This window comes from Eleutherodactylus coqui, chromosome 4, assembly GCF_035609145.1.
Source record: "Eleutherodactylus coqui strain aEleCoq1 chromosome 4, aEleCoq1.hap1, whole genome shotgun sequence".
Lineage (NCBI taxonomy): Eukaryota > Metazoa > Chordata > Amphibia > Anura > Eleutherodactylidae > Eleutherodactylus > Eleutherodactylus coqui.
In genome coordinates, this window is record NC_089840.1 from 294,078,837 (window position 1) to 294,106,149 (window position 27,313).

The window sequence follows — 27,313 nt, forward strand, 5'->3', positions numbered from 1 at the left end:
TGTCACCTCATATACAGCACTATACGGGGCGTCACCTCATATACAGCACTATACACCTGGTGTCTCCTCATATACAGCACTACACACCTGGTGTCACCTCATATACAGCACTACACACCTGGTGTCACCTCATACACAGCACTACACACCTGGTGTCACCTCATATACAGCACTACACACCTGGTGTCACCTCATATACAACACTACACACCTGGTGTCACCTCATACACAGCACTATACGGGGTGTCACCTCATATACAGCGCTACACACCTGGTGTCACCTCATATACAGCGCTACACACCTGGTGTCACCTCATATACAGCGCTAAACACCTGGTGTCACCTCATATACAGCGCTACACACCTGGTGTCACCTCATATACAGCGCTACACACCTGGTGTCACCTCATATACAGCGCTACACACCTGGTGTCACCTCATATACAGCACTACACACCTGGTGTCACCTCATATACAGCACTACACACCTGGTGTCTCCTCATATACAGCACTACACACCTGGTGTCACCTCATATACAGCACTACACACCTGGTGTCACCTCATATACAGCACTACACACCTGGTGTCTCCTCATATACAGCGCTACACACCTGGTGTCACCTCATATACAGCAGTATACACCTGGTGTCTCCTCATATACAGCACTATACACCTGGTGTCTCCTCATATACAGCACTATACACCTGGTGTCTCCTCATATACAGCACTACACACCTGGTGTCACCTCATATACAGCACTACATACCTGGTGTCACCTCATATACAGCACTATACACCTGGTGTCACCTCATATACAGCACTACACACCTGGTGTCACCTCATATACAGCACTACACACCTGGTGTCACCTCATATACAGCACTATACACCTGGTGTCACCTCATATACAGCGCTACACACCTGGTGTCACCTCATATACAGCACTATACACCTGGTGTCTCCTCATATACAGCACTATACACCTGGTGTCTCCTCATATACAGCACTACACACCTGGTGTCACCTCATATACAGCACTACATACCTGGTGTCACCTCATATACAGCACTACACACCTGGTGTCACCTCATATACAGTACTACACACCTGGTGTCACCTCATATACAGCACTACACACCTGGTGTCACCTCATATACAGCACTATACGGGGTGTCACCTCATATACAGCACTATACACCTGGTGTCTCCTCATATACAGCACTACACACCTGGTGTCTCCTCATATACAGCACTACACACCTGGTGTCACCTCATATACAGCACTACACACCTGGTGTCACCTCATATACAGCACTACACACCTGGTGTCACCTCATATACAGCACTATACACCTGGTGTCTCCTCATATACAGCACTACACACCTGGTGTCTCCTCATATACAGCACTACACACCTGGTGTCACCTCATATACAGCACTACACACCTGGTGTCACCTCATATACAGCACTACACACCTGGTGTCACCTCATATACAGCACTACACACCTGGTGTCACCTCATATACAGCACTATACACCTGGTGTCTCCTCATATACAGCACTACACACCTGGTGTCTCCTCATACACAGCACTACACACCTGGTGTCACCTCATACACAGCACTATACGGGGTGTCACCTCATATACAGCACTACACACCTGGTGTCACCTCATATACAGCACTACACACCTGGTGTCACCTCATATACAGCACTACACACCTGGTGTCACCTCATATACAGCACTACATACCTGGTGTCACCTCATATACAGCACTGCACACCTGGTGTCACCTCATATACAGCACTACACACCTGGTGTCACCTCATATACAGCACTACACACCTGGTGTCACCTCATATACAACACTACACACCTGGTGTCACCTCATATACAGCACTACACACCTGGTGTCACCTCATACACAGCACTACACACCTGGTGTCACCTCATATACAGCACTACACACCTGGTGTCACCTCATATACAGCACTACACACCTGGTGTCACCTCATACACAGCACTACACACCTGGTGTCACCTCATATACAGCACTACACACCTGGTGTCACCTCATATACAGCACTATACGGGGTGTCACCTCATATACAGCACTATACACCTGGTGTCTCCTCATATACAGCACTACACACCTGGTGTCACCTCATATACAGCACTACACACCTGGTGTCACCTCATACACAGCACTACACACCTGGTGTCACCTCATATACAGCACTACACACCTGGTGTCACCTCATATACAACACTACACACCTGGTGTCACCTCATACACAGCACTATACGGGGTGTCACCTCATATACAGCGCTACACACTTGGTGTCACCTCATATACAGCGCTACACACCTGGTGTCACCTCATATACAGCGCTACACACCTGGTGTCACCTCATATACAGCGCTACACACCTGGTGTCACCTCATATACAGCGCTACACACCTGGTGTCACCTCATATACAGCGCTACACACCTGGTGTCACCTCATATACAGCACTATACACCTGGTGTCTCCTCATATACAGCACTATACACCTGGTGTCTCCTCATATACAGCACTATACACCTGGTGTCTCCTCATATACAGCACTACACACCTGGTGTCACCTCATATACAGCACTACACACCTGGTGTCACCTCATATACAGCACTACACACCTGGTGTCACCTCATATACAGCGCTACACACCTGGTGTCTCCTCATATACAGCGCTACACACCTGGTGTCACCTCATATACAGCGCTACACACCTGGTGTCTCCTCATATACAGCGCTACACACCTGGTGTCACCTCATATACAGCACTATACACCTGGTGTCTCCTCATATACAGCACTACACACCTGGTGTCACCTCATACACAGCATTATACGGGGTGTCACCTCATATACAGCACTACACACCTGGTGTCACCTCATATACAGCACTACACACCTGGTGTCACCTCATATACAGCACTACATACCTGGTGTCACCTCATATACAGCACTGCACACCTGGTGTCACCTCATATACAGCACTACATACCTGGTGTCACCTCATATACAGCACTGCACACCTGGTGTCACCTCATATACACCACTACACACCTGGTGTCACTTCATATACAGCACTGCACACCTGGTGTCACCTCATATACAGCACTACACGCCTGGTGTCACCTCATATACAGCGCTACACACCTGGTGTCACCTCATATACAGCACTACACACCTGGTGTCACCTCATATACAGCACTACACACCTGGTGTCACCTCATATACAGCGCTACACACCTGGTGTCTCCTCATATACAGCACTATACACCTGGTGTCTCCTCATATACAGCACTACACACCTGGTGTCACCTCATATACAGCACTACACACCTGGTGTCACCTCATATACAGCACTACACACCTGGTGTCTCCTCATATACAGCGCTACACACCTGGTGTCACCTCATACACAGCGCTACACACCTGGTGTCACCTCATATACAGCACTACACACCTGGTGTCACCTCATATACAGCGCTACACACCTGGTGTCTCCTCATATACAGCACTACACACCTGGTGTCACCTCATATACAGCACTACACACTAGGTGTCACCTCATATACAGCACTACACACCTGGTGTCACCTCATATACAGCACTACACACCTGGTGTCACCTCATATACACCACTACACACCTGGTGTCACCTCATATACAGCACTACACACCTGGTGTCACCTCATATACAGCACTACACACCTGGTGTCACCTCATATACACCACTACACACCTGGTGTCACCTCATATACACCACTACACACCTGGTGTCACCTCATATACAGCACTACACACCTGGTGTCACCTCATATACAGCACTACACACCTGGTGTCACCTCATATACAGCACTACACACCTGGTGTCACCTCATATACAGCACTGCACACCTGGTGTCACCTCATATACAGCACTATACGGGGTGTCACTAGATGGCAGCTGGTATATTTGTTGGTGTCGCCCATAACAACCTATCAGCTCCTAGTTCTCAGATGCCTTCATGAAAGCAGCGAGCGGATTGGTTGCTATGGGCGACCGCTGCACTTTCCTTTGGCGCCTGTTTTCATAAATCTTGGCCATATTGGCTTTGAGGCCCTTAGATGTCGTAGACCCCCATGAATCACAGTAAGTGTACAAAACAACATGTCGGACGCCTGTTAACCCTTTACCTGCTTCACAGGGATTAGAGCGAAGTGGAGGAGACATTTGACCAATTTTTATTTTTCATTGTAACCCATTGTTTTCAGTCTGGAGCTGATGGAGGATGGAGGATGGAGGATGGAGGATGAAGGAGGGAGGATGGAGGATGGAGGATGGAGTCTCAGTATGTCCCTACCCGGGTCCTGCAGGGTTCATCGTGCCAACCGTGACTCACAGCCCTCAGAAACAAGGGAGCAACTCACAGATTTTGGGGCCTTCGTCTTACTAGGATTTCCAGGCCGCATTTCGGGTTAGCAGAGACTCTGAGGTAACAAAACACTGGACCCCCAAAGACCCCCCACAAGGCTTCATCTAGGGGAAGAGCGGCCATTTTGACTCTCTAGGTGTTTCTAGGACCATTTACGGCCTGTCCTCTGGAATTGTCGGTCAGCGGGGGTCTGCTGTTATGGTGGTCTTAGACAGGCGGACCGTCGGCTGCTTCACTGAGGGGCTGTTGATCTCTCGGCTGGCCGCCACCATTCACTGTAAACTGGCAGTCGTTCATAGATGAAGGACTGCCTGTGTATACGGATCGCGGCGCTCTAGTCGTTCCATATCAATCAGCTGGACAGGTACGACTAATGAGCGACCTCCTGCGCAGTGCCTGGTCGGCGGCCGCGTTCACACGGGCTGATAGTCGCCTGGAATCACTCGTTTCATCAATTTGGTTAAATCTCGTCCCGAGTAATGGAGTCAGAGGCTGACGGCTCAGAACACAGGGCCGCGGCCCGCAGCGCCCATCGAGGTCTCCTTCACACGACCGTATGCGGTTTACGTTGGCCCGGTATCAGCTGATCACCTACGGATGCCCTGAGGACGGGTCATCAATAGTGAAGTCATACTAAACCCCTTTTTGGGCAGATTCACACGAGCTCACACACATTTGTGTGAATTAGCTTAGCTTTTGCACGCGCATCGGCATATTTTACGCCAACCCCCCTCCCCCCACCGATGCTCCCAGCCATAATTAGTCTAATGATTTCAGGCTACGTTCCGTTTCCTGCACAATTCCGCAGTGTTTAACGCATCTCCTCGCATTTTTTTGTGCACATTCGCACATCCCCATTGACTTCTATGGGGATATTTGGTGCCACCTGCACGGGAAAACAGCGCATGCGGCGTTTTATCGTCACAACCGAAATACACAGAAAAATACGAGCGTGTGAACGCACCCATTGAAATCAAATACACGGGTGTGAAAGTGGCCTAAGGGCTCCTTCACGCCAGTATGTCAAGTTTCACTCCATGAAAAATGGACTGATTTCATTGTCTGTGTTTATGCGTGTGACATCCAGAAGCGTTGCGTGTGTCATTTCTATTACTTTCACATAAAAAAACGTTAAAAAGACGGCAGTAGGCCCAATATGTCACAACACAGAGAAAATGGACAAAAAAAATCACATGACAGTGGGTGCGGAGTGAACTCAGTCACATGACAGTGGGTGCGGAGGGAACTCAGTCACATGACAGTGGGTGCGGAGGGAACTCAGTCACATGACAGTGGGTGCGCAGGAACTCAGTCACATGACAGTGGGTGCGGAGGGAACTCAGTCACATGACAGTGGGTGCGGAGGGAACTCAGTCACATGACAGTGGGTGCGGAGGGAACTCTGATACCATCTTGTTTCCTCATGGACTTGAATGGGCGATCCTGGTCCGTCTGTCTGGGTATTGGACATACTGCAGTTCTTTTACACGGACTACATCTGTGAACGGCCCCGTTGACTTTAATGGGTCCGTGTGCTGTCTGATGCACGCAGACGGAGAGGAAGCCCCTGTGAATACGTCCTTATGCACCACAGATTGGGGGCTCATTCACATGGGCAAGTTTAGGCCGGTTTCATACAAGCGACAATCGCGCCATTTTCTCGTGATGCGACAGCGCTACAAGCCGCATGTTATGTGAGGCCCGAGCTTTCCAACGGGTTCCTTCACATTAGCGATGTTTTGTAGGCTGCTACATTGCGACAATACAAAATCCCAGCATGCTCTATATTGCCATGATTTGCGATGTTTTGTAGCCCATGTTTCCCTATGGACCCTTTTTTGTGTTGCATCGCACGAAAACACGGAGATCATACTGTAAAAGCCCTAAAATAAGCCCTGGCTACATTGAAAAAAATACATCACCTAACAGGCGCTGTCGGTTCCGCCATGCGTCTCCTCGGCAGCTCCGGCCCACTTGCTTGTAGTTTTTAGTCAGCGCTTCCTGGTTTGGCGGTTCTAAATCCCCGCCTCCAGGAAGCGCTGGCTGTGATTTGTTCATTGAGCGCTGCAGTGATTGGCTGAGCCGCGATGCTTGAGAACAAATCAACCCCCTCTGCTTCCTATCACTGACCCGTTACCCCCTTACCCACATTCTCCCCAGACCGAGCATTCTCAGTTTATAGACCAGCCTTTTATGCGGCTCTGTATCATACGCTTTGGAGAAGTCCAGATACACAAGATCCAGTGACTCTCCGGTCCGGTCTAGGACTTACCTCCTTGTAGAAGCTGATCAGGTTGGTGTGACAGGAGTGATTTCCCATTAACCCCTGCTGATCAGGGGCGTAAGTAAAGGCTCAGGGGCCCTGAGGCAAAAGGTGAGCTGGGCCCTCCCCCCCTCTATCTGTATCTGTACCCGTACCCATACCTAAACCATGCTGCACAGAGCCATAACTTGAAGCTCCTGGGCCCCAATGCAAAACCTGTAACGGGGCCCCCCAACTATAATGCTTTATTCATAGTACTGGGCTCCCTATATGGAGAAGAGAGGCCTTATGGGCCCCCCAAGGCTCCTGGGCCCGGTGCAACCACATCCCCTGCATCCCCTATAGTTACGCCCCTGCTGATGATACAAATGTATCATGGGTTTTCACTTCCAGTCTATTTGCACCAACGCATTGACTTCAATGGATACAGACCAAAATAGGACATGCTGCGGTTTCTTTCATGCGTGGGAAAAACGCAGGGCTGAATAATGCAAACCAATGGAGTGTCAGCTCTGTGTATCACACCTGTGTGAATGAGCCTGAATAGGAGGGTTAGCTTTACATCTCGTGTCATTCTCAGTTCTGCCTGCAGGTGTCGCTGTTGGCTTTGTCTATAAAGTCGCCTTCATGAAAAGTTAGGAGCAAAAGTAACAGAAAATGACAAGTGGGACCGCAGCCAGACAATCGCAGGACCGCAGGATGTTCAGCTTTACAGCAAATAAAGCCCCAAACATGACGCAAACCACTCTACAATAACCGGCGGAAGAACCCGGAGCCGTTATCCCAACACCGCATCTCTGCAGAGCGCCATTTCTGTACAGCGTACACGGGCTCATTTGTCATCGGCTTGTGCTGACCGCTTCTCTGCCAAGATGGGAAATTACGATGCATCCTGGAACGGGGCTGGAAATGGCAAAAAAACACCAATCCTGTCCTGGGATGATGATGGGGATATAGATTTTATGTGTAAACTGTGATTCCCGTCCCATTCGTACCACTGAAGCTGCAGCCAATAGAAGGCCTGACGGGGATGTCACTGCTGTGGGCTTCCCCCTGTGACACGTTCAAGGGACGTCACACGGCCTTCTGACCAGCTGACATCACTTTGGGTACGGGAAGCCCAAGACCTTATAAAATAACTCAGAAAACCCCTTTAACTCTTCGATTGCCACCAAACATTTGATCGATTGCCATAATGGAGACACGCATAGATTGGGGAAGGTGACTGAACACCGGAGGGCAGAGATGGCCCCCATATTGTTTTCAGTAGGGACGTGTTCTGAATATTACACATCGGGCTTCTCATTCACACGGGCGTTCGCTCCATGAAAAACGAACCGATTTCCCTGCATTGTTCGTGCGTGTTGCGTTCTTGCTGTTTATTTGCACCTTTCTCTTCTTCGTCTGTGCGCCATCCGTTTTTCACATTTGTAAAATAAACACGACTTGTGTCCAATTGATGTCACTTTTTGTTTTCACTGTCCCCTGGCAACGCGTAAAACAACGCAGTAACCTAACATCCGTATTCACTGCATTTATTGTTACCCTCCCATCGACTTTCACGGGCGGTTCTGGTTTGTGAATACAGACGGAAATAGAACAATTGCTGCAATTATTTTTTACATGCATCATCAGTCCACTTACAAAAAAAAAAGCGCACACCTGAATACACCAATTTACTTTAATGGGTCCATGTGCTGTCCGTATTCAGTCTGTAAAAAAACGGACATCTGAATAGGCCCTTAACCTCTTCCCACCCCTGGGTAGACGTATGCCCATACTGGGAAGCAGTTCTATCCCCAGGGCATACATTTATGCCCTATGCATGGCGCAGACTCAGAAGCTGACCCAGCTCCATCTGCAGCGGGAGCCAACTGTGACGGACAGCCGGCCTCCTGCTGCAACAGTGGGCATCAGTGACAACACAATCCCTGCTGTTAACCTCTTACAGGCTGCGATCAATGTGGATTGACCCAACCAAAAATGCTGACAAAGCAATATGTTTGGCAGATGACTTTCTCCTTGCAAAAAGAGACATAAGCAAGCCTGTAGCTGGTTGGTGCAGACCATACAGAATGATCTCAGGAGGGAGAGGTCAAGATGCCCAGACACCATTAAAAACAGCCAGCAGGGGGAAAATGTGCTATATTTGTCAAGAGAAGGGACATGTAGCCAAATTTTGGCCCAGGAAAAGCACTAAAAGAGCAACATTCCAGTGCAGGTAAGTGATATCGCACAAAACAAAACAGCTTACTTCTTCACAGGTTCACAGAGGGTGGGTGCTCCCTCTGTGACGTCTTCAGCAGAGAAGAGAGAGGATTCAAAAAGATCTAGAAAAGCTTGGGGCAGCGACTAACAGAATGGTATTTAACAAGGAGAAATGCAAAGTCCTACATCTGGGCAAGAAAAATGAAGAAAGCACATACAGTATAGGAGGAATTGGGCTAAGCAGCAGCACATGTGAAAAAGACTTGGGTACGAATAGATCATAGACTGAACATGAGTCAACAATGTGATGCAGCAGCCAAAAAGGCAAACACAATTCTGGGATGTATTAAGAGAAGCATAGAGTCTAGATCACGGGAGGTCATAATCCCCCTCTACTCCTCTTAGGGCTTATTTGCGCGAGCGTAAATCGCCCGCCGTGTTCACGGCCGGCCGATATACGCTACGATCTGATGCATTGGATTCCAATGCATCAGATCACACAGGCGTATTCCTGCGGCATAAAAGCACCAGGCTGGCCAATATGGCATTGGGCGCTATTACGCCAGGCACGAAAGATAGTCCTGGAACTATCTTTCTGCCCTGAATATATTGGCCGCCGCATAGACTCCTATGGGAGCCTACGACAGCGGCCGGAGAAGGGAGCTGGGAGGGCGTTTAGCAGTGTAACTGCTAAACGCCCTCCCCCTTCTCTCCTCCTTTCTACTCCCCTCCGGCTGTTTGCAATGGGATGGGGGCGGACAGGGACGGAGCTAAGCTCCGGAGGGGAGGAGAGAGGAGGTGAGCCGGCAATGGGGAGGGAAGGGAGAGACAGATTAGCAGAGCTAAACTGTCTCCCCATGCCCAACGGCATTGCGGCCTCTGCGTATATGTGCCGGGCCTGTGCCATCCGAAATGGCATATATACGTTAGATGTGTGCGCCTATTCACGCGTTTGTACGGCGCCGGAGGGCGAACGTAGAAATGCTTGCACCTGTGTGAATCCAGCCTTACTCAGACCTCATCTGGAATACTGTGTCCAGTTCTGGAGTGGATATAGGGCACACTATTACTACTGAGGCCACTCTGCACATAGCAGCATACCTCTAGGTGGCTTAGGGGATGTTTACAGGTGGTGGAAATGCTGTCGAATGCCTGCAGCAAAAAAGTTCCGCGGCAAATTACGCATTTCTGCATCCAAAAACAGTCAAAATCTGTCCCATTAATGTGGATTTTGACTGGAAATCAACCGCGTATCCGCAGCTGATTTTATACTCCGCGGCGCTCCCCCTCACCTCCTCCAAAGGCTTCCCGCTGTCAGCGCTCCCCGGCTTCCAGTTCCCAGCGGCCTGGTCAGGTGCGTTGCTGCTGGTCAGGTGAGGCCAGTACAGGCCGCTAGGAACCGGAAGCTGGGGAGCGCTGAAAGTTGGAAGCCTTTGAAGGAGGTGAGGGGAGCGCTGCATAGTATGACATCAGCTGCGGATTTTGACTGTTTTTTGGATACAGAAATGCGGCAGAATTTGCTCCCAATTTTTTTTTAAAGGACCCTGTACATTTTATAATGAGGTATTCTCCATGAGGTTTTGGACTGCAGGGAAGCACATTTGAAGCACATTATTGGATGCGTGGAACCCGAATTGCTATGTGTATTCAGCACCTTGACTGGAGGACGACTCAAGGTTTTCTCTTAAAGGGACATGTCCTTGATCATGAATGTGCTTTAAGCGTTGTAACTAATTATAAGTGCGCCCTGCGGACTGCATTCCGTTCTGCATCAGCTGCCTGGTACATTGTGGAATTCTTTGGACTAATTTTACAACTTCCTGCAACTTTGACCGGATTAATTAATTGCTGTCAAACATAATTTCCTCACTATCAGATTGGATGGAGGCCACAAAATCATCTAGTATAATGGCATGAGGAATGGGGGAGGGGGCCCTATAGTCGTCAGGGAACACAGAGTGGAGGAGCCACAGCAATGGTGTAAGGAGGCAGAGAAGAGCAGCGTCATGGTCTGGGGAGATGGAGGTGAGGAGCGCTGGAGAGGTAGTAAGAAGAAGGAAGAGAGAAGCTGCAGCAACTTTCTAGGTAGACAGAGAAAAGGAGCCGCAGGAATGGTCTGGGAGGATGGAGAAGCCGGGCCGCAGCAATGGTCTGAGGAGTCCGAGAAGAAGAGAGGAGTTGCAGCAATGTTATAGGGAGACAGATAACAGCACAGCAATGGCCCGGGGAGATGGAGGAGAGGAGCTGCAGGAATAGTCTGGAAAAATGGAAAAGCACAACAATGGTCTTTGGAGATGCAGGAAAGAAGCTGCTGCTGGTCTGGGAAAATGGAAGAGAAGAGCCACATAAATGGTATGGAAAGACAGAAAAGAAGGAACTGCAGCAATTTTCTGGGTATACAGAAGAGAGTAGCTGCATGAAAGATCTGGGGAGACGGAGCAATGGAGCTGCCACAATGGTCTGGATAGACAGAGGAAAGGAGGCATAGCAATGGCCTTGGGAAATGGAGGAGAAGAGCCTCAGCAATGGTCTGATGGAGATGAGGGAGAGGAACTGCAGTAATGGCTTGGGGAGACAGAGGATACATGCCACAGCAATGGTCTGATCAGATGGAGGAGAGCAAGCTCAGAAATGGTCTGGTGAAGGTGGGAGATGGCAGGCACAGCAATGGTTTGGTGAGATGGAGAATAGGTTCTGCAGCAATGGTATGACCTGGAGAGTTGTGGTGCAGAGTGTTAAAGCAGCAGAAACGTAGTCCTAAACTCTCGCTCACGACCTGAAGGTTGCAAGTTCCATTCCCACATGGTTCAAGTAGCTGGCTCAAGGTTGACTCAGCCTTCCACCCTTCTGAGGTTGGTAAAATGAGTACTCAGCTTGGTGAAGGGTAATAAATAAATTGCCTAAAAGCACTGCAGAATAAGTTGATGCTATACAAATATCAAGATTTATATTTATTTTATGGGAAGAGAGCAGAGAGGACCTGCGGTAATAATCTGGGGAGATAGAGAGTAGAAGCCACAGCAATGGTCTGGCAGAGACAGGGGAGAGGAACTGCAGCAATGGTCTGGAGAGATGGAGGGCAGGAGGTGCTCCAATGGTCTGGGGAGATGGAGGGCAGGAGGTGCTGCGATGGTCTGGGGAGATGGAGGGCAGGAGGTGCTGCGATGGTCTGGGGAGACGGTGTAGAGGATCCCCAGCAATGATCTGGGAGAGAGAGGAGCCTCAATAATGCTGTGGCAGAGATAGGGCAAAGGAACTACAACAGCAGCAATGGTCTGCAGAGATAGAGGAGAGGAGCTGCAGGAATAGCCTGGGGAGCATGTTTTACTATATTTATGTATATCTGTCCACTCTTGGACACCAATTTGTTTTATTCTGCGCTGATTCATTTCCGTACTTTTTTCTGAGACAGAGCTCAAAATCCCCTGCATGCTGTAGTCATAGGATAAAGGAGTTGGCCGGGACTTTTGCTACTGATGAGCTATCTTCAGGATCCCCGGCGATCAGCTGATCACTGGGTCAGACAGCACTGGAAGCCATAAACTAAGGCCACATGATGCATCAGCCCAGACCCCTTTCTGCCGGTAGGAGACAGCAGTTCCCCAGCACTGAGCCGTGCGCTGTCCCAGCAAGATCAGGAGGCCATATGCAGCAATTACTGACAGTCAGGGTGCATTCACACGGACCAGTCCTGTCCGATAGCGAACTCGCATGCGTTAAGAACACATTAATGTTAATGGGTTTATTCTCACTTTCGTTTTTGCATATGCATTCCACGCTCCTAAAAAGACCCCAAGGAGTCTATGGGGGGTGCAAATGCGGACCTGATACCTGCTTAATTGCACATTACACTTCGCAATTTTGCGGGAAAAAGAACTCATCTGGAACTAATTAGGCTACATAGCCTTTTACATCATGGGACGGGTGCGTACCGCGCCTATATGAAATGTCTGTCAGCGCAAAAAAGCATAATAAAATGCGCAAAGATTTGTGCTGATGCGTGCATTTTGGTGCATACGTCCATCGGAAACCACCCTTAGGACTGTCTTGGGGGTCTGTTCATTTTCCAACTTGCAGAGGAAAGATGACAATCACTCTTGTGCAACACACTATGGTCGAGCACACTTGCCATTCAGGAGTCTGGGAAAGCTGGATGACAACACAATGCAAGAGCTGTAAAGGCGGACAAGCAGCTCCCCAGAAAGGGATGGATAGTAGTGTTTACGGCTCAGCAGGTGAGAACGGCTCAGGGGCTTTCCTATATATCGCATGTTTGGGGGAGGCCAAAATCAGCATGCATCATAAAAAGAATTTCTGAACTTTTGTGGGGGAGGGGCCTGATGTCTGTAATACGGCGCAGACGACGACTTTAATCTCCAATATCAGGATCGGTTTCCTCTTTGATAGCAGAAACCCTCAATTATAAAAGAATGAAAATATCAGAGGGACGTGACTGAACTGGCTGAGAGTGGATGATGGGAGTGTAATCCCGTCATTACTGCCACTCATGTGTCACCGCACGACTCCATGATTGGTGGAGGTTCAGTCCTTCGTCTCTGGGGGTGCAGGACACAACCTGCTGGAGTAATTCCTGACATAACACAGCGCCTGAATCATTCCAGAGAGGCACAAATCCTACAGCTATTACTGCTGACAACCAGCCCCTATATCATGTCTGATAGTCACAGTATAGCATAAGTGATCCCAGTCCCCCATCCCTGTTGATGACATCATTCATATAATCAGATGTGTCACACAAGATCTGCACACCTTATATTACAGTGACATCATCTATTACTGCTGACAACCTGTATATCATGTCTTAAGGCCCATTTACACGGAGCGATGATCGCTCAAAAATTGCTAAAAAGCGATCGTTTGAGCGATAATCATTGTGTCTAAATGCATGGCCATTGTGCACTGCTAGATGATCGTTAAATTCAGGCCAACCTAAAAATCGTCCCGCGGTCTTATCAGGAGTTCTCATCAGGTAGTGCTGATAGCATTGTTTCCGGTTGGAGAACAAAGGAATTGAAAGCAGATAAGAGCCCTCCAGCTATTAACTACATTCAGCTAAAGGCTTCTTTTGCAAATTAAATTGCTATTATGTAGCTGAGTATAGTTTAGGCAAAATGATCGCTCAAACCTGTCACTCAAACTGTTGTTTAAGCGATCATCGCTCCGTGTAAATGAGCCTTTAGGGGTAGTCACAGCCCCGCCCCCTGCTGATGACATCACTGATATAATGACATGGGATCAGACGTGAGATCCTCACACCTTATACTACAGTAAGGGCTCATTCACACAGGCGTATTACACTCATTTTATATGCCTGGAATATGGACAACACAAACCCCATTGACTTGCATCGGGGGATTCAGAGGTGCGCTTATTAGGAGCGTAAAATAAAAACAATGCTGCCCATTAAAGTCTGCGGGATTTTGTAAAAACGCAGCAAATACACGGCTGCATGCATATTCGCTGTGTTTTTTTACCCGTGTTGGCAGGAGACAGTGTGGAAATAAACGGTGATGTCATTGGGTTTTCTTACATTTTTTTTGTGTGCGAGTGAAACAAACGTAGTTAATGCACGTAAAAAAACCACATATGCACCAAATATATATATATATATACACGCAGTAAAAGCACCTCGTATTTCACAGACCGAGATTGCATATACTCGTGTGACCGAGCCCTACGGCTGTATTCACATCGGCCAGTGCAATTTTCGCCACAAAAAGCTGACCATTTCCATGCGACTTTCCTGCGATTTCCACCTGTTTCGCATCCGTTTTTCACCGCTCTGCACTTCCTGCTTTCCGTCTGTGTGCTATCCCCGTAGTAACATTCATTGCACTTGCATACAAATAGCACCACATGTGATTCTGACCCGTTTTTTACCCAATACTGCGCAAACCAGAAACTACTGCTGAGCGCCACCACCGACATTCATGTGATGTGCGGGTCATGTGATGCCACTTCCACAGCACATGATTGGTGGTAGCGGCGCTCTGTAGCAGCGCACAGTGTGGGGGGATGAGAGGAGCGCTGCGCTGGGTGAAATCAGCTGCAGATCCGCATCTACCTTCAAGTAAAACTCCTCACCATTGGCGTGGAGCTGGCTGCAGAAATGCTGCAGATTTTGCTCTACATGTGAACGCACCCCAAGGCCAGCTTCAGACGGTCAAGAAACTCGCCTGAGATTTGTGACTTGTGAGACGCGCAAATCTCATGCGAATATTAACTCCATTCTTTTGAATGAGAAGAAGGTGGATCATGAGCGGCGTGTCCTATTTGCGTTCCTTGTAACGCGTCGCCAACGTTTTCAATGAGACAGTAAAACACATTGCGCGGCGTGCGATGTGCACGGAAGTCCAATGGAAGCTTCCCAATGAGAAATACTTGCCGATTTTCTAATGCAGCTGACATAAAAACGTCTTGCCTTGACGTGAAAATGCACGCTCGCCAGCGTGATATCGAGCCGAGTTTCTCGACCTGATATCGCATTCGCCTGTGCGTAGGCAGCCTTAGGCCGGTTTTATAAGCCTGGTATTCTCCCACGAGATTCGTTCTTTGCGAGATGCGCAACTCCTTTTTTACGGTTTTTATGGGTGTATTTACAGGCGCAATTTTTCTTCGGAGTGATGCTGCGAAATAAAAAAATTGAATCCTTTATTTTTGTGCGGCTGTCACGTGAAAATAGGGCTTTCCGAGTGCACAAGCGGTGGCCGTGCGCTGCACATTGCGCAAACTCAGGCGCAACTTGCTCTTTGCCATGTAACTAGCAGCAGCAGCCATTGATCTCCGACAACCAGCCTGCACGTCACGTCTGAGAGCTGTCACTGCCCGATGTCAGGGGGCGGGGCTTCCAGGTGACAGTGATACATTGTATACATATATGTTGCATCTCCCTCCTCCAGGCCTCCTCCTCCCGGCTCAGTGACATATTAGGCGGCACACAGGAGGAGACAGGCTGGGCAGACCCTCCCTCCAGAGCTGGGGATCCCGGCGGTGTGTGCACCATCCACCAAGGCTGCGGGCAGCTCTGCACAACCACCATCACCGTCCGACATGTCTGCAAAAGGTAAGTGCTGCCCACCTGGTGTGGCTGGTGCAGGGCACGATGCAGCAGGCTGGGCACACGGGGCTCTGCAGATGATCGCTCTGTAATTCTGCTGCAGTTGTTTGCATGTGATGATAAGGGGCTGCAGAGCATTGCCGCCCCCTATCCAGTGCACTGGCTGCTGCATTGTGTATTCCCGCAGCACTGGGCATTGTGAGCTCTGTCCAGCTGCTGACCCCCCAGCACTGGTGACATCCCCTCTCATGGGTCTGCTGATTGACAGCTCCAGTGGCTACAGGTGTATTGATGAGGATGATGGATCATCCCTGTTGTCATTTAAAGGGACACTAACCCTGCAGTCTCACTATGTGCTGTGCTGGTGAATACTCTATTGCTCACTGTTATCTGCCATTTCAAGGCCTGGGTAGGCCTATTGAAGGTCATTTGATCATATTACTGTTAGGAATGATTTGAGGCTGACTGTAGGACAGGTAAGTACACTCTATTACTCGCAGTTCTCAGCCATTTTAGTCAGGGCAGAGGCTGACTGCAGGACAGATGAATACAATCTTTTGCTCCCTGTTATCAGCCAGAGGTAGACTATAAGGTTCTTCAATTGGATTAGTGAGAGGAAGTGTAGAAGCCTCCCCCGCCTCTGATCACAACTTCTCTAGTCCTGAGAATGTCCGGAGACGTTTAGGGCTTATTCACATACTGCAGCCGAATCAAAGTTTATTACACAAAATTGTGGCAAAACTCTTGCGAAACTGCAGCATTTTGTCACATTTTCTTGGTAATGACTGCAATTAATTGTGACCTTACATCCATGTGATATCATCGGCTCCTGTATAACGCTCTGCACTATTATAAACCCTGGATTGAAGGGTTGTTGGCTCTCTATGTACTGGGCATCCTGTATGAAGTTTACTCTCCTGATGCTGTGTGCGGGACGGGTCTTGGGGGATAAATAAGATTACTTCTCGAGCAGGCCGGGGCCACGCTGCGGAGCTGAATGCGCGATAAACCCAAGAATTACATTCACTGTTGAAAACAAATAATGTTGCGGTCACCTAAGCATCAGGTAGATGAGATCAGATGCTGTGGTTCTATTTTCCCTAATAGTTCCATCAGGACATGTGCTGCTGCTCCATCGCCCTCCCACTGAGCCCATCCGGGCAGGGGCCTTGGCTCCATCGCCCTCCCACTGAGCCCATCCGGGCAGGCGCCTTGGCTCCATCGCCCTCCCACTGAGCCCATCCGGGCAGGGGCCTTGGCTCCATCGCACTGAGCCCATAACGGTAGGGGCCTTGGCTGCATCGCCCTCCCACTGAGCCCATCATGGCAGGGGCCTTGGCTCCATCGCCTTCCCACTGAGCCCATCATGGCAGGGGCCTTGGCTCCATCGCCTTCCCACTGAGCCCATCAGGGCAGGGGCCTTGGCTCCATCGCCCTCCCACTGAGCCCATCATGGCAGGGGCCTTGGCTCCATCGCCTTCCCACTGAGCCCATCAGGGCAGGGGCCTTGGCTCCATCGCCCTCCCACTGAGCCCATCAGGGCAAGGGCCTTGGCTCCATCGCCTTCCCACTGAGCCCATCAGGGCAGGGGCCTTGGCTCCATCGCCCTCCCACTGAGCCCATCAGGGCAGGGGCCTTGGCTCTATCGCCCTCCCACTGAGCCCATCAGGGCAAGGGCCTGGGCTCCATCGCCCTCCCACTGAGCCAATCAGGGCAAGGGCCTGGGCTCCATCGCCCTCCCACTGAGCCAATCAGGGCAGAGGACTGGGCTCCATCGCCCTCCCACTGAGCCCATCAGGTAAGGCACCTTGGCTCCACTGCCCCCCACAGAGCCTCTCAGATAAGGGGCTTTGGCTTTATTAACCACCACTGAGCCAGTCAGGTAAGGGCCACACCTCCATCGTCCACCATTGTGTATAAGGTTAGGGACTACGTCTGTATTGCCCTCCAATTGAGTCCATGCAGACAGGGGCCACGGCTCTATTGCCTTCCAATGGGTCCATCAGGGCAGGGGCCTTGGCTCTATTGCCCCCCCCCCCTCACTGAATCCATCAGGGCAGGGGCCTTGGCTCTATTGCCCCCCACTGAATCCATCAGGGCAGGGGCCTTGGCTCTATTGCCCCCCCACTGAACCCATCAGGGCAGGGGCCTTGGCTCTATTGCCCCCCCACTGAACCCATCAGGGCAGGGGCCTTGGCTCCATTGCCCCCCCACTGAACCCATCAGGGCAGGGGCCTTGGCTCCATTGTCCCTGTTAATTCCATTAGGGAAGAGGCTATGGCTCTATTGCTTCCATTGAGTCCATTAGGGCAGGGGCCATGGATCCATTGACCCCATAAGGTAAGGGGTGGTGGCTCCATTTACCCCTATTGAGCCCATCAGGTAAGGGGCCATGGTACCGTTGCCCCCATTGAGTCCATCAGGTCAGAGGTTGTGACTCAATTGCCTTTGAATAAGTCCATCAGGTCAGGGACCACAACTCCACTGGTCCCCATTGAATGCACCCGGTGAGGGGCCACAGATCTTTTCCCCACCCATTGCCTTATATGTAACATGCATTCTGGCAGTTGTGTCCATGGCACATGTGGTAGGCGGAGCCTAACTCCATGTATTCTGTCAACTAAGCCTCAACTGTGAACTCTGATGTTATTTTTGGAATCACTTTTATTGTTGGAAGTTGCCCCATTTTATTGCTTCTGGGTGTTTCCAGCTTTCTCTGTAATGACAATAGGAGGGCGTGCTGCCAGCTGTGTGCTGAAGGGAGTGGTACCCCCGGGTACGGGTGAAGGGCACCAGACTTGGCAGAGGTCTCTTGTCATTCAATCCTGTTCTAAAATTTCTGTTCAGCTGCTTTCATATCTGCTGTGACAACAAATATGGCCACCATCGCAGCGCCGGTAGGGTGCTCGCTCCTCCAGACCCCTGTGCAGTAAATCTTGTGATCCAGGATGGGGGAGGGGACACCGTATAACTAATCAGACTGGAAATTCTGGGAAAGCCGCAACGTAATTATTACAACTAAATCAAGAAACTTCACAGGAGAATGGCCCCTAACGTCAGCGCGGCCGGCGACTCCGGGTCGGGTATTTACCGGCTTCTGGTTGAGGCTCTGATTTGTTATTTATGTTTATTGTTTTCATTATTTACATTTTATGTTTCCATTTTTGACATTTTGTTATTTTTTTATACATTTAGGCTATTCTTACACACAGTGTCAGTAAACGTTTCAAGCGCGGCGGTTTACCGCGATTTTGATTGTTTTCGACAGCCCTTTTAAACGCAGGTGCATTAGTGCATTAGTAAACGCAGGAAAATAGAACGGACAGCACTCAAAAACCGCGGTGTTAACAACACTGCGTTCGAGCGCAGGTATGCGAGGCCCCATTGAAATCAATGGGAGCGTTGTACTGCGATTAGCGCGGAGCTCGGTACATCGCGCTAATTGCAGTAAAAGTTTTTTCTGCCCATAGGAATGCGTTTCCCAATTTTCCGTCGATTCATTTTCTTTTTAAACTGGAAAAACGGAAAGCGATCCATTTTCATCCATTTTTTTTCCTCCCCATGTTTGTCTCAGCTTTTATTTCTGAGCATGCGCAGAGGGCGGAGACAGCGAGAGGGAGGGGGAGATGAACGAGCCAAGCAGCGCAAAAATAATGGATCCGTTTAAAATGCTGAAAGCAAAATAGACATGAACGGACGGCGGACTTTCGTTTTTTTTTATTGATCGGCCAAAAGAACGCTTTTCCTTAATTTCCTTAACTTCTGTTTTTTACAGTTCTTTGCAAAACAAGATTCACCAATAACACGCTAGTCTGAACCCAACCTCAGGGCTCACACACACCTGCGGTTTTTTTTTACGCTACGATATCGCTGCGTTTTTTTCACGCAATTGTGTGGGAGCCCTTAGCGTCCTTTTACACGGGATGACCTGTCAGGCGCAGATGTCCAACAGGTCGTCCCAGCGATAACCAGTGACTGGAGGCCGAGCGGGCCAGAGCGATTCCCGGCCCCCCGCCTCCATCCACAATAAACGGACAATAGGTGAAATCTGCATCAGAGCTGCAACATTTCTGCACCAAAATCTGCTATTGACTTATCGAGTTCCGTCCGACTGCGATAAGGACACGCGAGAAGATGAGCCGTTCGTGCGAATGGGTTCATGCACACAAGCAATGTTTAATTCGGACTCCTTGTCCAAGTCTTCGCAGGAGAACAGAACGTGTAACATGTGGTGCCCCGCACATCGGACAGCTCGGACGGAGGGTAAAAGGGATATTCCAGTTATTGGAGGAGATTACAAGTTTTCACCCATCCACTGGATGACGAAAACTGATAGATTGGTAGGGGTCCGAACGCTAGGACCCCAACTAATCCCAAAAACTGGGAACATGTGTCCTCCCTATTTCCACAGTAGGAGCGAATGGGCCGCTGGTCGCACATGGAAAAACTGTGCAGGACCATGGAGAAGATACAGGCTCAGAACACAGGGGTGTCTTGAGGTTGTCAGTAAAGTTTGTGTTGGGGGTGTGGTCAGGGTAATAAGGGGCGGGGCTAGGGTGTGGAATACATCTGAAACCCTTGCACAGCTCATGCTCCAGTCTCCTGAATGGCAGCTGTTTAAACAGCCCTGATGTATATTACTGCTGCCCTGAATAGTATACAAATACACTGTAACGCCTGGAGGGACTCTGCATCATCCCCACCTGGTGATCAGAAGTGGTAGTGTAATTTAGAACCCCCCTTCTCATTTAGGGCTGCAGGTTCTATTTCTGGGCAATTTTGGTAAAAAAAAATGTAAAATTGACCTTTTTTATGGAAGTTGTAGGATAATTGCATCACACTCACATGGTGATACATGATTTTTATGCAAGTTAAATTTCGAAACATACGGTTTTTCACACGCATGAAGATCGCATGTCGCGGAAACGTGATACACTTTTTTTGCAAATGCATCTCACTGGCAGCAGAAATCGAAGGATTGTAATGGTGATATCTGCCCGAATGTGTTGCCCTCACCCGTGTGAATACGCCCCTAGAGGACACATATAGAACATAGGGGGCTTTCACTGTTCCTCAGACAATACTTGTATGGCCAGTTGGATCAGAAATAAACTGCTGCAGTAAAACTCACGTTCTTGGCCCAGGAGCTTACACTCCTGATAACATTGTGCTTATCAGTCCCTTTATGACCGTCTTATCATGGAAGCAGAGCAATTAACACGTCGGATCATTATGAATTAGGTGTCTCCTCACTTGTTGCCTAATTACCCCCCAAACACCTGCTGCGATTCATGAGCTTCAGCTTCATCAGACGCCACATTAACACATCACAGGACGCGCCATAACACAGGAAGGAACTGCGGGAGGCTTGTATGTAATCTGGGCCTAATAAATGGCTTCCCTAATCTCAAGGAGAATATCCAATATCATCCCATAAACTGTCCGCCACCATGCTTACAGGTGATTATACCTGAAAGTATTTACTACTGGATCACCATTAACTGCTATGTATCCGATGAGTAATATCGGTGTAATTGTACAGGTACGATGGTCTAAAACATCAGTGCCAGCTCTAGGTTAAATAACCACAGCACCAGAACCAGACACATGACATTAGTACAGCAGCAGAACCAAGCTCAGTACATAAATACAGCACCAGAACCAAACACATGACATTAGTACAGCACCAGAACCAAGCTCAGTACATAAATACATCACCAGAACCAGACACATGACATTAGTACAGCAGCAGAAACGAGCTCAGTACATAAATACAGCACCAGAACCAAACACATGACATTAGTACAGCACCAGAACCAAGCTCAGTACATAAATACATCACCAGAACCAGACACATGACATTAGTACAGCAGCAGAAACAAGCTCAGTACATAAATACAGCACCAGAACCAAACACATGACATTAGTACAGCACCAGAACCAAGCTCAGTACATAAATACATCACCAGAACCAGACACATGACATTAGTACAGCAGCAGAAACAAGCTCAGTACATAAATACAGCACCAGAACCAAACACATGACATTAGTACAGCACCAGAACCAAGCTCAGTACATAAATACATCACCAGAACCAGACACATGACATTAGTACAGCAGCAGAACCAAGCTCAGTACATGAATACATGACCAGAACCAGACACATGACATTAGTACAGCAGCATAAACAAGCTCAGTACATAAATGCAGCACCAGAACCAGACACATGACAGTACAGCACCAAAACCAAGCACCATACATAAATACAGCACCAGAACCAAGCACCATGCATAAATACAGCACCAGAACCAAACACATGACATTAGTACAGCACCAAAACCAAGCACATAACATTGTTACAGCACCAGAACCAAGCACCATGCATAAACACAGCACCAGAACTAAACACATGACATTAGTACAGCACCAAAAACAAGCACCATACATAAATACAACACCAGAACCAAGCTTAGTACATAAATACAACACCAGATGTTTGCGTTTTTCTTGCGCGTTTTTTTTCATGCGATTGTCAAATGGGACTTTTTAATGTTAAAAACGCAATGCACAAAAATTGCAAAGCACCAACTTGCGATGCGTCTTTAGCATTGGAAAGTCCCATTGACAATCGTGTGAAAAAACGCATCGATATCGCAGCGTAAAAAAAATGCAAGTGGGTGTGAGCCCTTAATGGGAGACTGAAAAAATGGAAAGCACTCTATTCTTCTTTGTTTTTCCTTTTAGTTCTTGTATCCGGTTTTCTTTCTGAGCCTGCGCAGAGGGCGGAGACAGCGAGAGGGGGGGGGGGGGGGGGGATGAACAAGCCAAGCAGTACAAAAAAATGGATCCGCTTAAAATTGTGAAAAACGAAAGTGCAAAAAGCGCACTTTACTATTGGTTTTTTTTGAGGGATCTGTGATGATCCCCAAAAAATAGAAATAATCCTTCCCATTCGTTTCCATTTCTCTTCCGTTTTGTACGGTTTCATTTTTTTGGTGTATAGCAGGCGCTGTTGATAGAAATGCTGTCATGAACTCAGACTAAGGCCGGCTGTCTACGGGCGTTGCAAAGTCCAGCGGCAGATCTCCGCCGCGAGAGCCGCCGCCCGGGAGCAGGAGCCGCACACGAATCTCCGCCGGTCAGCCTAATCTAGTAGATCGGCTGTGAGCAGAGAATCGGGGCAATTCGCAATGATTCTCCGCTTGTGGACACGGGCCGGCGCTTTCCATAACAACTCTATGGAAAGCTTCAGCCTGCATGATTCGCCAGCGATTTACGGTCGTGGACAGGGGCTTTATCACTTTCCTCCACTGATACATTGTAACAAACCCAGCAGGTTTGCGCTGCAGTTGTGTTTATTGTCGGGACTGGATACATTGTAACAAACCAGCTGTGTGAGCAGAACTAGATCAGAGCAGGTTTTTAGGTTCTGGATGTAGACAAGAATGTTCCCATTCACTGACAGCAAACAGATGTCCTGAACATAGTGAGAAATTGAAACACAAAGCAGGGACGTGTGACCGTGCGCCAGCGCCACAAAGTTGCAGATTTTGTCACACACCTGTTTTGAGCAAAATGTTTAATTTTTGCCCGATGTGGCGTATCTTGGGCACCAACAGTGCAGACGGCCTCTACTGACTACGGTCATGGTGTTCGGCGTATCACTGGGAGAATAGCGCTACATGCTGCGCTACTTTTCTAGTTCTTTGGACAAAATCTATGACTGAGGGCTCTTTCACACGAGCGCATAAATGGCGACGGCGTTTTCATGCCCGCTCCGTATAAGTGCCTAAATGGGCATTTCTCCGCAATAATGGCCAGCGTTTTCTCCGACCATGAGCAGCGTTTTTAGGGAAAAATACGCCACACCCCGCAATTCCCTCGCTCTGCCAAAATCCTCGGGATGTCGTCCAGTGCCTATATAGAGGCACCTGTAAGCTTTTCGCAGTGTTGGATGCTGCATAAATGCCTCCCCCTCCCTTCTCTTTCCCTGCTCCCATAGAAGTCCATGGGAGCTGCTGGCGTATATTGGCTAAAACATAGTTCCAAAACTATCTTTTGGCTGAGCATATATGCGCTGGCCACGTATATGTTCTAATTATCACACTGCCGGCATATTTACGCGCCGTATATTCACCCGTGTGAAGGGATGTATTGACAATTAATGCCTCTCATGGGTGCGTATATACCCCCGGGCGTGAATACATGCCGTATATGCCCTCAGGCGCCTAATTCACAATTTTCATGTTTCCCTATTAGGGTTAAATACAGGCGCAAGTGATAAAGTACAGAAAATGGCGCCGGAGGTTTTTGTGTTTTCTATTGATGTTAAGTGCCGTCTTTTACCGAAGCGGTCAGCGCCAATGTGGAGAATAAGCTAAAGCCAAAAATATCCGAGCGAGTATTGTCCCCCCCCCCCAGACTGGAAGAATTGCACCAAGTGGTTGAGATACAATCTGCAGCATTTCCCCATATTGTGGTCGCTGTTCGCCAGCCGACGGCCCTGATAAGCAGAAACTCCATCAACAATAGCAGGAACTCCGGAGCTGATGGCAGGATCTGCGCTCGATTCAGAGGTTTCACAGGAAGAGCAGGGCCGGTGCCCAGGGGCAGGTGCCCAGCCCCCCGGGGCACTGTACACCCGATTATACATGGAGCAGGTATATAGAGGTCCTGTACACCGGAGTATACATGGAGCAGGTATATAGAGGTCATGTACACTATATTATACATGGAGCAGGGCGGTATATAGAGGTCCTGTACACCGGAGTATACATGGAGCAGGTATATAGAGGTCCTGTACACCGGAGTATACATGGAGCAGGTATATAGAGGTCATGTACACTATATTATACATGGAGCAGGGCGGTATATAGAGGTCCTGTACACCCGATTATACATGGAGCAGGTATATAGCGGTCCTGTACACCCGATTGTACATGGAGCAGGTATATAGAGGTCCTGTACACCGGAGTATACATGGAGCAGGTATATAGAGGTCATGTACACCCGATTATACATGGAGCAGGTATATAGAGGTCCTGTACACTATATTATACATGGAGCAGGTATATAGAGGTCCTGTACACCCGATTGTACATGGAGCAGGTATATAGAGGTCCAGTACACCGGATTATACATGGAGCAGGCGGTATATAGAGGTCCTGTACATCCGATTATACATGGAGCAGGTATATAGAGGTCATGTACACCGGAGTATACATGGAGCAGGGCGGTATATAGAGGTCCTGTACACCCGATTATACATGGAGCAGGTATATAGAGGTCCTGTACACTATATTATACATGGAGCAGGGCGGTATATAGAGGTCCTGTACACCGGAGTCTACATGGAGCAGGGCGGTATATAGAGGTCCTGTACACCGGATAAACATGGAGCAGGCGGTATATAGAGGCTCTAGTACCCTGCTGTACTACTTCTGGCTTGGATACAAGATGTGATACAGGTGGACATGGAGGCTCTAGTACCCTGTTGTACCGCCTCTAGCTTGGATACAAGATGTGATACGGGCAGGCATGGAGGCTCTAGTACCCTGTTGTACCGCCTCTAGCTTGGATACAAGATGTGATACAGGCAGGCATGGAGGCTCTAGTACCCTGTTGTACCGCCTCTAGCTTGGATACAAGATGTGATACGGGGGGCATGGAGGCTCTAGTACCCTGTTGTACCGCCTCTAGCTTGGATACAAGATGTGATACGGGGGCCATGGAGGCTCTAGTACCCTGTTGTACCACCTCTAGCTTGGATACAAGATGTGATACAGGCAGATATGGAGTCATACAGGTTCTGTATGGTATCCTGCGGCATATTTCTCCACATTTGCTGTAAGTGAGCCTCTAGATTGTGCAAATATCTAGGCTGTCGAAGTTGGCGTCCCAGATGGTTCTATTGATGTTAAATCTGGTGACTGGGTGGGCACGGAAGTGTGACAGTGTTGAGGGGGCTCCCTGTGACCCTCTTGTGTGTGCAGCCGAGCTTTATGAATGGTGGATAATGAAACAGTTGGAGCTGCTGGTGATTGTCGGACGATCAGACGCTCCTCTCTACTGGTGGTCTGTAGGGGGCGTCCTGAGCCCGGTCACCTTGTGTGCCCTCATCCACTGGTCCCAACACCTCCTAACAGTCTGGTCAGATGCTCCTGTCTACTGGTGGTCTGTAGGGGGCATCCTGAGCCCGGTCACCTTGTGTGCCCCCATCCACTGGTCCCAACACCTCCCAACAGTCTGGTCAGAACGGCCGGTGGGGGACAATTCATGGATACGACCATCCAGCTTCTCACGTCCCAATAATGCGCCCCTCTCAGACTCTGGTAACGGGGTGAAATCTCTTCTCTGCATCGTAGAGGCGTCTAGTGGCCAACAAGCTCTACACAAGCGGAAGAAGAGATCACTACACACAAGGAGCCTCCGAGAGCCTCTTATAGGCCAAGGGGGGAACCACTGTTAGGGCCTCCGGTGACAACACCGTTCATCTAATCCCCACAACTCTCATCATTTACAGATCTGCCTGAGATGGAACGTCAGGACGGGGTCTGCAGCAGAACGACAACTTCTTCGTCAAGAAGTGTATATCTAGCGGTCCTGTACATGGGTTATATATATATATGTGTGGTGCACAGCGGGTCATACAGCGCACAGCGGCTCGTCCTCTATTACAGGATACGGGAAGCAGCATTAATAGTCGGAGTGAGAAGGTTGCAGTAAATTATAAGCTGACATTATACGAGGTCCCCGCCTTCGCCGTCATCTCCTGGAGAGCGCGCTGGTCGGGGGTGTCGGCTGTTTGGCCCACGTTCCTAGAAGGGATTGGCAGGATCCTGGTTTTGTTCGGCACCCGGCCTCTGAACACACCCTGAGAAAGCAATAGCCGCCCACCAATGGAAAAACACCTAGAGGCCGGGCCGCATCCTGCGCCGGGTGTCATTACTGCAGCCTGTTATTAGGTACCTGCGACTCCTGGATGGGATCATCTCCGGATTACAACTCCTTATTGCTTCTCTCCTCCCAGAAGAGAAACATTTAGAGAGTTGTACAATTACAGCATTAACCCTCTCCCTGCCGCTGCAGCCATTAGTCGGTCTTATAACAAAGCTTCACTGCGGGGGAGGGGCTGCCGCACTCAGGGCTCCTTCACAATGGCGATCGCGATTTTGCCACGAGAAAATCACAGCAAAATCCCATCTTTTCCCACAATTTGCCGCTGGCGATTTTTCTCGCACGTTTTTTACTGCGCAGTTTTACTGTGATTTAAACTTTTTTTTAATGCAAAAGTCA

The 27,313-nt window shown here is 49.1% G+C and overlaps 1 protein-coding gene across 2 annotated transcripts in view; it reads left to right on the plus strand.

The window, feature by feature from the left end:
• The window catches only part of ABLIM1 (actin binding LIM protein 1), a 509,502-nt gene that overhangs the window by 291,493 nt on the left and 190,696 nt on the right, over positions 1-27,313 (plus strand). The window contains exon 1 of one of the 2 annotated variants that reach the window (XM_066601406.1): positions 15,884-16,023. The exons of the other annotated variant lie outside the window; for it this stretch is intronic. Coding sequence (XP_066457503.1) covers positions 16,011-16,023 — 13 coding nt within the window. The 5' untranslated portion in view covers positions 15,884-16,010. Of the gene's footprint in view, positions 1-15,883; positions 16,024-27,313 lie in introns of those variants that run through there. 2 annotated transcript variants of the gene reach the window in all.